The sequence below is a fragment of the Scyliorhinus torazame genome, chromosome 13, assembly GCF_047496885.1.
Source record: "Scyliorhinus torazame isolate Kashiwa2021f chromosome 13, sScyTor2.1, whole genome shotgun sequence".
NCBI lineage: Eukaryota > Metazoa > Chordata > Chondrichthyes > Carcharhiniformes > Scyliorhinidae > Scyliorhinus > Scyliorhinus torazame.
Window position 1 is genome coordinate 5587204 of NC_092719.1, and position 13656 is coordinate 5600859.

General features: G+C 49.1%; 1 protein-coding gene across 10 annotated transcripts in view; it reads left to right on the top strand.

Annotated features, from left to right (window-relative positions):
* frmd4a (FERM domain containing 4A) overlaps window positions 1–13656 on the top strand; it is a 796670-nt gene that overhangs the window by 325236 nt on the left and 457778 nt on the right. The window contains exon 1 of one of the 10 annotated variants that reach the window (XM_072470966.1): window positions 5642–5846. The exons of the other annotated variants lie outside the window; for them this stretch is intronic. Within the exon in view, the coding sequence (XP_072327067.1) occupies window positions 5754–5846 (93 nt within the window). The 5' untranslated portion in view covers window positions 5642–5753. Of the gene's footprint in view, window positions 1–5641; window positions 5847–13656 lie in introns of those variants that run through there. 10 annotated transcript variants of the gene reach the window in all.

The window sequence follows — 13656 nt, forward strand, 5'->3', positions numbered from 1 at the left end:
GCTCATGTTACAGACCGACATTTGGTAATCCTGTTATTGGCTGAGTTCATTATGACCAGCTCTTTGAGGCTTTCTCCCCCAAACTGCTGACACATTTATTTTCCATTCATGACTCATGATGCTCCAGCAGCTTTTATTGCTTAGAGATACCACAACGCACAGGGTATATTTGTAATACCCACATCCTGCAGGCATTAGGTTTAATCACAATTCCACGAGAGTAGGACACAGTAGTATGCAGAAGCATTGTCAGTACGATGTACAGTTTAATCCTTATTGTTGGAAGCTTCTGGGCAGAGGGCGGCACGATGGCACAGTGGTTAGCACTGCTGCCTCACAGCTCCAGGGTCCCAGGTTCAATTCTGGCCTCGGGTGACTGTGTGGAGTTTGCACTTTCTTCCCGTGTCTGCGTGGGTTTCCTCCGGGTGCTCCGGTTTCCTCTCACAGTCCAAAGATGTGCAGGTTAGGTGGATTGGCCATGCTAAATTGCCCCTTAGTTTCCAAAAGGTTAGGTGGGGTTACGATGAATGGGTGGAGGCGTGGGCTTAAGTAGGGTGCTCTTTCCAAGGGCTGGTGCATACTTGATGGGCTGAATGGTCTCCTTCTGCACTATAGATTCTATGATTCTAGAGTTAGAGTGGTCAATACCCTTAGATTTCCCATAACATTGCCTCAGAAACAAAAATGTGAAATGTGAAGCAAATACTATTAACTTTAAGCATTATTCTTAATCCCCATTAACATTTTTCTTGCAAATCTCCATGTGGCTTATGGACTGATTCTGATAATCCTTCTTTTCTGATTATTCCTCTTACAATAAATCATGTTTGTATTTGGAAATGTCCACGTTTATCTTTGTGTTCGACATGCTGAGGCTATGGTGTTTTAAAAAAATTATCTATTTACGTCTTAACATCACGAATTACAATTAAATCTGTTTTGGCTTCTCATCAAAACCGTTCATTTGTGAAGAGAGTGAATCTCATTTCAGGGAGGGGAATGTGGAGGGAAGTTTGAGAAGCTCTTGTGCTGCCAGAGTAAAGTCGCCATAGTCCCAGATGATCCTCGACTGCTTCCCCCCCCCTCCAATAATGCACCCCGCCTCTACTAGACCCCTCCTCATACCCCCGGCCCCCCTAGAGTCTCCCAAAACAAGATAACCTTCCAAGAGACCCCCTAAGTAGGGAGACGCCCCCAGGGACCCTCTGAATAGGAGACCCAACACAGGGGGCGGGATTCTCCACTCCCGCGCCGAAGTGCCCACGCCATCGTGAACGCCGTCGAGGTTCACGACGGCGCGAAATGGCCCCAATCCCGACCGATTCAGGCCCCGACAATGGGCTAGGATCGGGGCCGCGTCATCTACACGCGCCAGGCCTTGTCGCCACGTAAAGGCGGCGCCGCATACATGACGCAGGCGGCGCCCCATAACTGGCGTCACCCGCGCATACGTGGCTGCCGTCCTCTCCGAGTCCGCCCCGCAAGAAGATGGCAGACGGATCTTGCGGGGCCGCGGAAGGAAGGAGGGCCTCCTTCAGAGAGGACGGCCCGACGATTGGTGGGCACCGATCGCGGGCCATCCCGCGTTTGAGGTACCCCCTGGTGCAGGATCCCCCCTCGCCCCCCCCCGCAGGCCGCCCCCCCCAGCGTTCCCGCGCTGTTTCCAATGGCAGCGACCAGGTGTGGACGGCGCCGGGGGGGAACCCGCCCTTTTGGCCTGGCCGCTCGGCCCATCCGGGCCTGAGAATAGCGGGGGTGCCGGAGAACCGCCATTTTGGGTGTCTCCGGCGATTCTCCGGCCTGCGGCCCGCGGAACCCGACCGGGCCTTTCCCGCCGCTTGGGAGAATCGTGGGAGGGCGTCGGACCGGCGTCCCCGGAAATTTTGGTGGCCCAGGCGATTCTCCCAACCGGCGCGGGAGCGGAGAATCTCGCCCAGGGTCTCTCTTAATAGGGAGATGCCCTGGGACCCCCTAACTGAAGGAACCCTCCATAGAGACCACCTGACTAAAGGAACCTCCCACAGAGACCCCTAACTAAAGGACCCCCCTTCCCTCCACAAGGGGGTGAATCACTAAAAGCTGAATTAGGTCTGCTGGTCCCAGTAATATTACAATCATTGGGAATCTGGGGAAAATTCTCCATTCACAATTCCTTATCCATAGAATTGTTACATTGCAGAAGGAGGCTATTTGGCCCATCTGGCCTGCACCGTCCTCTGAAAGAGCTCTGTACCTCTAGGCCCACTCTTCTGCACTATCCCTGTGACCCCACCCAACCTGCACATCTCCAGACTGTGGGAGGAAACCGGAGCACCCGGAGGAAACCCACGCACACACGGGGCAAAAGCGTAAACTCCACACAGACAGTCACCCAAGGCCGGAATTGAACCTGGGTCCCTGGCGCTGTGAGGAAGCAGCGCTAACCACTGTGCCATTGTGCCTCCCGTGAATCAATCTGTGCCTGCATGCAGCAAAGCCTGGACAACATTCAGCTTGGGCTGATAAATGGCAAGTAGCAGTCACAGAAGTGCCAGGCGGTGACCTTCTCCAGTAACAGTAGCTAACCACTTCCCCATGATATTCAATCGCATCATCACTGAATCCTCCACTAAACGTATCCTGGGGGTCACTGGACTGGACCAGCCACATAAATAGTAACGAGCAGGTCAGAGGCTGGGAATTGTGCTGCAGGTCACCCATCTCCTGACTCCGCAAAACCTGTCCACCACCTACAAGGCACAAGTCAGGGGTGTGATAGGTTACAGGACGGTTAGCCTGACATCAGTAATGGGGGAGACGCTGAAGTCCATTATAAAAGACGGGATAACCATAGAATCCCTACAGTGCAGATGGAAGCCATTCAGCCCATTGAGTCAGCACCCACCCTCGGAACATTTGGAAAACATTAATGGGATTGGACTAAGCTAACATGGGTTTATGAAAGGCAAGTCATGCTCGGCAAATTTACTGGTATTTTTTGAGGATGTAACTCGGAGAATAGATAAGGGAGAACCAGTGGATGTGGTGTATTTGGACATTCAGAAGACTTTTGATGAGGTCCCTCATCAGAGATTGATGAACAAAATTAAAGCACGGGATAGGGGGTAATGTATTGACATGGATAGAGAATTGGTTGACAGAAAGGAAACAGAGAGTGGGAATAAGTGGGTCTTTTCCGAGTGGCAGACAGTGACCAGTGGGGTACCGCAGGGACCAGTGCTTGGGCCCCAGCTGTTCATGATATATATAAATGAAGTGGATGAGGGAACCAAATGTAACATTTCCAAGTTTGCTGATGACACAAAACTGGGCGGAATTGTGAGTTGTGAGGAGGATACAAGGAGGCTTCAAGGTGATTTAGACAAGTTGAGTGAGTGGACAAACATGTGGCAGATGTAGTACAACGTGGCCACTTGGTTGTGAAAAACAGAAAGGTAGAGTTTTATTTAAGTGGTGTTATATTGAAAGTATGGATGGACAAAGGGATCTGGGTGGCCTTGTACACCAGTCAATGAAAGTGGAGAGGCAGCTGCAGCAGACAAGACAAATGGTGTGTATGTCTCCATTGCAAGATAGATTTGAGTTCAGAAGTAGCGATGTCTTACTGCAGTTATACAGGGCCTTGGTGAGACCACACCTGGAGTACTGTAAGCTGTTTTGGTCTCCCTAACTAAGGAAGGATATACTTGCCACCGAGGGAGTGCAGCAGAGGTCACGTGGCTGATACCGGGATTAGCAGGACTGTCCTATGAAGAGATTTGTTCACCTGGGACAGTATTCACCAGAGTTTAGAAGGATGAGAGGAGGTCTGATTGAAACATAAAATTCTGACAGGGCGGGACAGACTAGATGCAGGGAGGATGTTTTCCCTGGTTGGGGAATCTAGAACAAGAGGACACAGTCTCCGGATACGGGTTAAACCATTTAGGACTGAGATGAAGAAATATTTCTTCACTCACAAGGTAGTGAACCTGTGGCATTCTCTGCCACAGAAGCTGTGGAGGCCAAGTCACTGAATGTATTCAAGAAAGAGGTAGATAATGTTTTAGATCTTTATGGCATCCGGGAGAAAGCAGGAATATGGTATTGAGATCGAGGATCAGCCATGATCATATTGGATGGCAGAACAAGCTCAATGGGCCGAATGGCCACCTGCTGCTATCGTTCTATCTTTCTCTGAAAGACTCAGCAGATCTGCCAGCATCTGTGAAGAGAGAGACGGAGTTAACGTTTCGGGCCTGTATGAAGAAGATTCATACAGACTCGAACCGTTAACTCTGTTTCCCTCTCCATAGATGCTGCCAGACTCGCTAATAGCACAGTGGGTGTACCTGCACCGCATGGACTGCAGCAGGCGACGAAGGCAGCTCACCATCACCTTCTCAAGAGCGGTTAGCAGTCGGCAGTAAATGTTGGCCCAGCCGGTGACGCCCACATCTTGTTAATGAATAAAAAAATTCTGTCTCTCCTACGCTTTGTGGATTTATCATGAAACAGAAACAAAAGGTCTGCAGTTGCTTCTTTGATAAATTTTGGTATAAACTTTTAATGACGTTATTTTTTTAAAAAATGACATTGAAGATTGGTTTGGTAATCCACACGGACAGATCTTTTACTTAAAGCTAGCTTGGTACGAAATGGATGTCATTGTACAGACAGTGCATTGCAGCCCGAGAGCTATGACAGGACGAATATGTGCATCTTGTCGTTTCATTAGAACCTTCATCCCTCGCTATTATTTATCTTCTTACATTGAATAGAATCCTTTGTTTGCTTCTATTTTTAAAAACCTGGGGAGGGAGTGTTTTTATTCCATCACAAAACAGCAGATTAAGATTTCATGTCACATGTTTTTGCAGTAATGTTACAGAGATGAATATATTGTGCTGCGCCGCTTGGCGTTACAGCCATCGCTTGCAGCACATCCATGTCAACACTAATCACTACCAATACTGAAAGAAATAAAATCATTTTGCATAATGTGGAAATATAATCTGAGCTTTCTTTTGCCTGCATTGTAGCCTGTTGCCTCCTTGCACACGCGAGGCTGGAAGTTGAGTGGAGTGAGTTGTTTGCGGTGGTCCTCAATCGTTGTTGGCTCAGAATTGAAGTCATTGCATCTGATTTTGTCCTGCATTTAGATTACAGCCTATCGCATCCCTCCATGGAAAACTGAAGCTGTGCCTCTTAAGTTTCCTGACATCAGAAACCGCTTTGCTGTGCTCTTGTAAAGATCAGTGGCTGCGATGATTTAGCAATAATCTCGGCAGCAGATGGTGATACATCAGATATTCTCCCTGAAATGGACATGTGACCTGACTTGCAACAAACCAGGGGGAGTCCTGTATCACGTGGTGCACCATTAGCACTGATATAGGCAGATTAGACAGCTGACCCTGTCAGCATCCACTGATGTTCAAAACTAAACTTGACATTTTGGGAGCGTTCCTCTCCCAAAAGCTTTTGTTTTTCTTGAGCACATTGCTGCTCTGAGGCTGGGCTGCATTGACGAAGAAAGCCGAGTGTTTACAGCACAGAGCAAACCCTCAGAGGAGGTGTTTTCAAATCTTGTCTTTGAAGTCGGGGGGGGGGGGGAGGGGGGAAGGAGCCCCAGCAAGCACGTCCTGTTGGCGGACTGAAAACCCCACATACTCAGCCTTGGAATTTGAGGAATCTGGTGTGGATACCGGCTTCGGAAGTTGCTGAATTTCGTGTTGCTTTTTTTTTTGTCCTTATCGTATCGAGCCTGCAGGATGGTTGTACAGGCTGCAGTAACGCCTGGAAGGACGAGGAGACTCCTGTTCAAAATTCCGTACGGAACGTTAAAAAGGGGAAACAGTGAAAAGGTAAGAGGATTCATTCCCTGAGTAGCGAGTCAATATTAAATATCTCTGCTACAGTATTAAGGCTGTCAGTACATATTACATCTGGTCCCTGTTACTGCTGGATTGGATGAAGCATTTACCGTTTGTTTCGAGGACATAGGGAAACTTCAGGCGTGGATGTACAGCCTTTCATCGAGCTCAAATAAACCGAACCATCTCTTGGTTATTTCTTTTTTGCTTTGCAGAGTGTAAATTGAACCGTGCGGTGACAGGCATTGGCTGCTGAAGGCGAAAATGAGCATTGGAGTATTGAATGGATGTGAGAAAGAGATCAGTCTTTTGGCTCAAACCCTGTTTCCTGTATCAGAGTGTACCAGAGGCAAATGCCCATCCAGAAATATTATATTTGGAAAATAATTAATGTGCAGATTAATCATGATGGTGATGGCATCTAGTCTGTCCAATTAACATTATCTGAATGGATGTTTTAATTGTGGAGCTCGTTGATTAGAAATTGACAGCAACATTTCTCCCCTTCTCACTGGCCAAACTCTGCTTCCACAGTCCCATTTGTCGAAAACAACAACTTGTGCACCTTCTCAGGCAGGGATCTTTTTGCCCCTTTTTAAACGACCTGATGATGGAATTTCTGAAGACTTGCGTCCCTAAATATTGTCCCATTACATTAACAGCATGCACTGTGCAATGTTTGTTATTGTAATTACTGAGCCCGCACAGCTGCAGGCAACATGTCTCTGAATTCTCATCATCTGCATTGTTAATGCCGCAGTCAATTTCCCAAGAGATCATTGGCTGATAAAAGTCATCCACTATCTGACATACACGGCACGGTCCTCATCCACACTGGACGCTATTTCATATAACAGGGTTCAGAAAGCAGTGGAATTAAGGAAATCTTAAAAAGGTTGCAAAGTCTAGGCGGGAATACTTTGTTGTTCAGACACTCTCAATTATCCGTCCAAAATCAAAGCATAAATTGGGAAAAACAAATTGAGAACCTTTCGTTTCCCAATGCAGCTATGCAGATTGGGTATGTAGCATGTTCATCTGGAGCTATCGGCCGATGTTTGTCTGAGGTTGCGGATTACTATCTAGACTCCTCCTTCGGAACACTTCCCCGATAATGCTGTCAGTAAGACAGCAAAGAGTCAATTCAACACGGGAGAGTTTCCATCGAGATGAAAATAATTAAGAGCATTAATGAGTGAAGATCATGGGCGGGATTCCCCGCGAACCAGTGGGACGGGCAACAACGGCGCAAAGGAGTGGTGTGAACCGCACCGCCGTCGGGCCGCCCCGAAGGTGTAGAATCCTCCGCACCTTCAGGGACTAGGCCGGCCCCGGAGTGGTTTGCACCGCGCCCGCCGGCGGGGAAGAGCCTCCGCTGGCCGGTGCGAGTTGGCGCATGCGCGGGGGGGGGTTCATACTTGCGCCAGCCATCGCGGACTGCTACACCGGCCAGCGTGGAGGAATAGACTGCCCCCACGGCACAGGCCCGCCTGCGGATTGGTGGGCCCCGACCGCGGGCCAGGCCACCATGTGGATCACCCCCCCCCCCCCCCCCCGGGCCAGATCAGCCCGCGCCGGGTCCCGCCGGTAAGTACCTACCCTAATTTATGCCAGCGGGACGGGCTTAAAACGGGCAGCAGCTCGGCTCATCGCGGGCCGGAGAATTCGGGCGGCCCCGGGGCCCATTGCGTTGCGCCGGCTCTCGCCCTTCTCCCAGGCGGGCGGCGCGATTCACGTCGGGGGGATTTTGGGGGGCTGGAGAATTTGGCGGCCGGCGGGGGCGGGATTAACACCGACCCCCGCCGATTCTCCAACCCGGCATGGGTCGGAGAATCCCGCCCCATTTCTTTGGTAATACAGAACCTGAGTATGGATGAAAAAAGGTATTTTGTCGAAACGTTTCATCTAGCACTCATCAGGAATACCAATGTCAGGAGGAGCAACAGCTGAGGAAGATTGGCCACTTTTCAGGGTCAAAGACGACAGCCTTAGGCCCATTCATGAGTTTATGTGATTTACAGCGTAAAATGACCTGATCGAGCTAGCCATTACATGGTGGGCGAATGGCTCAGGCTCTGTTTGTGAGGTTGCCAATAATGCCAACCTCATAGTGCGTGGATTCCCAGCACGCGTATCGACCAGTGAACATGGGCTTGCGGCAGGTTGTGGTAGAGAACCCCCGGCAGATTTGTCAATTAGTGCGTCAAAAAAAAACTTATAGAATTTACAGTGCAGAAGGAGGCCATTCGGCCCATCGAGTCTGCACCGGCTCTTGGAAAGAGCACCCCACCCAAGGTCAACACCTCCACCCTATCCCCATAACCCAGTAACCCCACCCGACACTAAGGGTAATTTTGGACACTAAGGGCAATTTATCATGGCCAATCCACCTAACCTGCACATCTTTGGACTGTGGGAGGAAACCGGAGCTCCCGGAGGAAACCCACGCACACACGGGGACGATGTGCAGACTCCGCACAGACAGTGACCCAAGCCGGGATCGAACCTGGGACCCTGGAGCTGTGAAGCAATTGTGCTATCCACAATGCTACCGTGCTGCCCCAAAGGAAAGGGAGTTTATTTTGATGGCTCCATTCAATGGTGAATTTAAACGCAGGTTTATGCCCATAAAGATATACAAGGAAATTACCGCCTGCTGCTGTAAATTTAAATCTAGCAAATGTCTCACCCACATACCGGAAATATGCAAGGGGTAGGAGGCTAGGTGTGATTCCATCAAAGTCACATTTCTCAAGGCACCCAACAAAGATGTTTGTGAGAGTTGGGTGTAGAGGGGATCCCATAGCAACACCATTTGGACATACATGGTGTTGTTAAAGCTGAACTCAGCTGTGTGAGTTGCTGAGTCCATAAGCTCTGTGAATACTGATTCACACAATGGTGGCGGGTCTAGATCGCCGTGATACAGTGCTGGAGAACAAATATCTGTGCCTTCCTTAAGTGGAACATCGGTGACAAGGCTAAGAATGTTAAATGAGCAGATGGACACAGCATTGTTATCAATGTGCAAGTCCTATATGGTCTTGAAAAGTGGAAGAATCCTCGTGGAAAACCTGCTCAAAACTGCTTGTAACAACTTGCCTGATAATTTGGCCAATTCATACTGTGTCGAACTGGTCGTAGATAAGAGAGGGCACAATGGTACATCAGTCTATGTTCTAGTCAGTAGGCTGTACGTCCCAATGATTGGCGGATCGTGACAAACAGCATGTCCCAGCTACTGTTCGAAACAGGCAAAGTATAGACTGTACCCAACCAGTCCGTGCTTCCAAAACTCAAAAGCACAGTGTCCAACTCGAGATGTGATTTGTGATTGGACAAAGTTTTCTAAATAACCCTCGGAGTGTGCTAAAAATGATGGCCGCTAATTAATTTAAGACTGTCAGTTGGGCTTGGAGTGTGACACATTTGAGTGTAATGGAAGCTACATATATGAATACTACAGGAGAGAAGGCTGCTAATTGGTACCAAATAATCACTTTTCCCCAGTCGTATAAATTATTGTGATCATTTGAAATTTGCCACTCTTGCATTTGTCCTGATGCGAACAAGGTGAAAAGCTTCAGCAACAGGTTGCTCTTCCCAGCAATGCTGGGGTTCTACTACCAAGCAGTTTCAATAATGTTTCAAGCTTCTTAAAGTTGCAAGTCACACCTTAGATACCAAACAAGGTTATGGTAATGGATCAGCACCAAGTACCTCTGGTTAAAGGAGCTAGGTGGGTTTCCGGGGTTTCTAGCCGTTTCGTTAGCTCACACTTCTTCACTTTTCAAGCAGTGAACAATCAGGATTTTCCCAAAGACACTGCACACTAATCAAACTGCCAACGTCCCCATTCCCGTGTGTCATGTAATCACTGTAAACTCGTGCAAGTTACAATTATTGGATCCCAGTTCATATTCAACTTGACACCTTCCACAACAACAACCTGCATTTATATAGCATTCTTAACGTCATAAAATTCCCAAGGTTCTTCACAGGAAAATTATGGGGGGGGGATAACAATGATGCCTTGCTAAAAAGGCATATAGGACCCATTGGCCAAAGGAGAGGGTATTAATGAGCATTTTAAAGGGTAGAAGGAAGGAGCGGAGGTGGGGATGTTTAGGGAGAGAATTTCAGAGCTTACGCCCCAGGAAACTGAAGGCACGGCCGCCAATGATGAAGCAAATAAAATCAGGAAAGCCGATGGACGGGATTCTCCGAGCCGAAATCGCGCCCGGCATGGGGGCTCAGAATGGGGCGTAAGACCCGCGATCGGGTCCGACGCCTTCCCGTGATTCTCCGCGGACCGGAGAATCGCTGCCGGTCGCTCGCGTGTGCGGTCGACGCGACGCCCGCCGGGGGCCATCGAAAGAGGCCCCCGTGGCAATCCTCCGCCGGCAACTGGCCGAGTTCCCGCCGGCATGGTTCCCTCATGGTTCCACACGGCGGGTACTTGGATGGCGGCTGCGGACCCAGCCTGCGGCCGCCCTGGTGGGGGGGATCCGTCACGGTCAGGTTCACGATCGGGGGCCACCGACCGGCGGGCACATGCTATCTCGCCTATATTGTCGGGGCCGGCCCGCGGTGTGGGTCCGCCATGTTGCGCGGGGCCGCCGTCGGAAGTGCAGGACCCCATATCAGCAGCCGGAGCTGCGAGGAGCACTTCAGGGCTCTGCAAGCCCCCCTCAAAATAGAGAATCACTTTGGGCCATTTTTTTTTTGTGACCCGTTTCCTGACCCATCTTAGACACGTGCATTGATAAGTGGGGGGGGGGGGGGTTTCACACCTTGCCAACTGAGGAATGTCAACGTGGCAGCTTAAACCAAGTGGCCCTGACCCTGCCAGAGACTTTACAAATTGCCTTTCTGAAGAGCCAAGAGTCTCAGCTAATCTCTGAAGAGTTGTGTATTATGCAGAAAATACCAATTTGTTCAAGGCCCCAATTTACACACACACCACTTTTTAGCGGCAATCGCAGTGTGAAGATCTTGTCAGCATGCCATATCCTTTCTGGAACCCACTAGGAGTACTTTTACAGCCCTCTATCTCCTCAAGAGCCCTCCAGAAAACATCTGCCTGGCATAGCAAAGTAAACAGGTGGCTCTGGAGTTCCTACACATCCTGTCTCCCTTCTTCTATGATGGAATATATGAAGCGTTTAAATGTGATCCTCACTCCAGCCTCTCTGATTAACACTGTGGGGCTCCATCAGCATCTCCAGTCCCACTCTGCTCCGGGCTTTAAGCATCTCCATCAGGCACCCAAGACTGGCCGAGCATCGATGCTTCAGTTTTTGTCCTACCTCCTTCCCTACACTTTCAGCAGGATTCTCCGTCAGCGGGATACTCCGGTCCGCTGGCGTGTGGTGGCCACAATGGGAAAATTGGCCGGCTGCGGGAACGGAGAATCCCGATGCCGGCGGACGGCACTCCGCACCAGTAATGGCGGCTGGCAGACCAGAGAATCCCGCCCTTTGCATATCTTTTGTTACTTCCTTGAATTATTGAGCAGATGAAAACATTTTCCAAGTTGGCAAGTTATTGTTTCTGTGACTTGTTAGCGAACATTTCCTTCCTTTCTGGTGACAGGTGTAATTTCCTCCATTGTTTCAGCAAATTGTCCATTTTGGCATAGTTTAAAAATAAAAGGTCGCCCGAGCTGAGGAGAAATATTCTCTCTCAGAGGCGGGGGGTTATTCTCTGGAACTCTCTTCCTCAACAGGCAATGGAAGCGGAATCTTTGAATATTTTTAAGGCAGAGCCAGGTAGATTCTTGATTAACAACGGGGGTGAAAGGTTATCGGGGGGGGGGGCTCAGCAGGAATGTGGGGTTGAGGTTCCAATCAGATCCACCATGATCGGATTGAATGGTGGGGCAGGTCCGAGGGGCTGAATGGCCTCCTCCGGCTCCTCGTTCATATGCTCATCTGAGAAAGAGAGTTCTCTCAATAGTGCATTAAAGTGCCAGCCCGGATTGTGTCCTCTAATCTCTGGAGTGGAACTTGAATTTGAAACCTTCTGACTTGGGGGCAGGATTGTCCTAACTGAGGCACTGGCAGGAAAGATTCCCAGGTCAGACATGTAATGATATGTATATAGGTATACCAGTGAAGGCTTAATTATTACATCTGTGTAACTCAAACACTAGAGGGCAACACCAGTTCCCAGTATAAATATTAGACCTCAGGGAATCTTGGGTAGTCAGTTAAGTGTTAGCAGAGGTTAGAGATTGATAACAGCTCAAGGACTAGTTTAGATTAGATAAAAGCAGCACGTGGACATCATTAGTTAATTCTAGATTCTAGATTACTGTTTAACAGACTCAATTTTACTTTATTAATAGTTATAGCTCTGTAGAGTGTGCGAACTCTATTTAATTTAATCGTTATTCAATAAATCAGTTTTGCTTCAAGTTAAAGATTAGTGGTTTCTTTTTAATCAACTCGTCAAACCATCCGGAATCTCAAGACAAAGAGTAACGACATACTACCACAAAGTGTAATATAACAAGACACACCGCTCAAAGGTGCAAACGTTCTCTGCATTGTGACTAGACTCAGTCCCGAACTCCAACATGTTTGTTGTGCTTCACTGCAACACGGTGTTTTCTCAATTGCTCACAGCATCTTTGTAGGAGGCCTCTCGGAATGACATTGTCAATTCGTAATAAACTCAGTCACGGAGGGTTCGATGGAGATTTAGCCAGATTTCACTATGTGGCGTGAAGGCCCCCAAACATCGTGGCTTGGATTTGAACCCAGAGATAAAGTCAAACCACCCAATTGTTCCCGAATTGTTACAGAGTTGGAGAAAATGTCTTTGTCAATCATTGGAAATCTTTACAGAGAAGCAAATCTTTAATCTATATTCATAGTTTATTTAATAATATGGTTGTGAGGTTGGCTCAGTCAGTATCACTCTGAGCTCGCAGTCAGTAAGTTGAAACTTCAGGTCTCAGTTCAGGACTTATACACGTAGGGCAGAATTTTATACTCCTCTGTGGACAGGTGAGGGAGCCTTTGGAATCCATTTACACCTTCCCCCACCCCCGCCATAATTTTACCAGAGATGGGGAGGGTCGTCAGGTGGTCGCCTACGTTTGTACCAATTAAGACCGTTAAGTGGCCAATTAATGGCCACCTATAGGCCACTTGGCTTCCGCTGCTATTTCGTAGGGGCAAGTGTTGGGTGGGAAACCCGGCAGGTAACATTACTCGGGTATGTGGGGTGGGGGGGGGGGGAGGATGCGCCTTATTTATGGGCTCCCTCTTTCCATCAGAGGCCTCCCCCCCCCCCCATGCTTAGATCACCCCACATTTCCCCTCCCCCACTTCCCCGTCCAACATGGCCACCGAACGCCCTCCCACCCCTTATCCGGGTCCGTCAGCCATATCCCCCTCCCCAATTACCTTTCCACATGGTCATGGTGACGATCCACGTTGGGGACGGCTGCAGTCCCAGCAGCCCCCATCGCTGTCAGGACCAGAGAGCCAGCAGCCACCTGAATGGGCGATACACCTCGGAAGGTGTACCTTCCCATCCCAGATGGAGGCGGAGGCTTCAGCACTCGGCAAATAAAACCCCGCTAGACGTTAAATAGCGCAGGATGACAGGACTGGATGGGAGTGAGTGACACCACCAACTCACTCCCTGTAAAATTCTGCCTCTAATTTAGACAGGCAGTCTAGTGTAGTACTGAGGGGGTGCTGCATTGTCGGAGGCACTGCTTTTCAGTTAACACATTAAAATAAAGGACCAGTCTGCTCAGCTGGATGTAGAAAGGTGACCTGGTGTT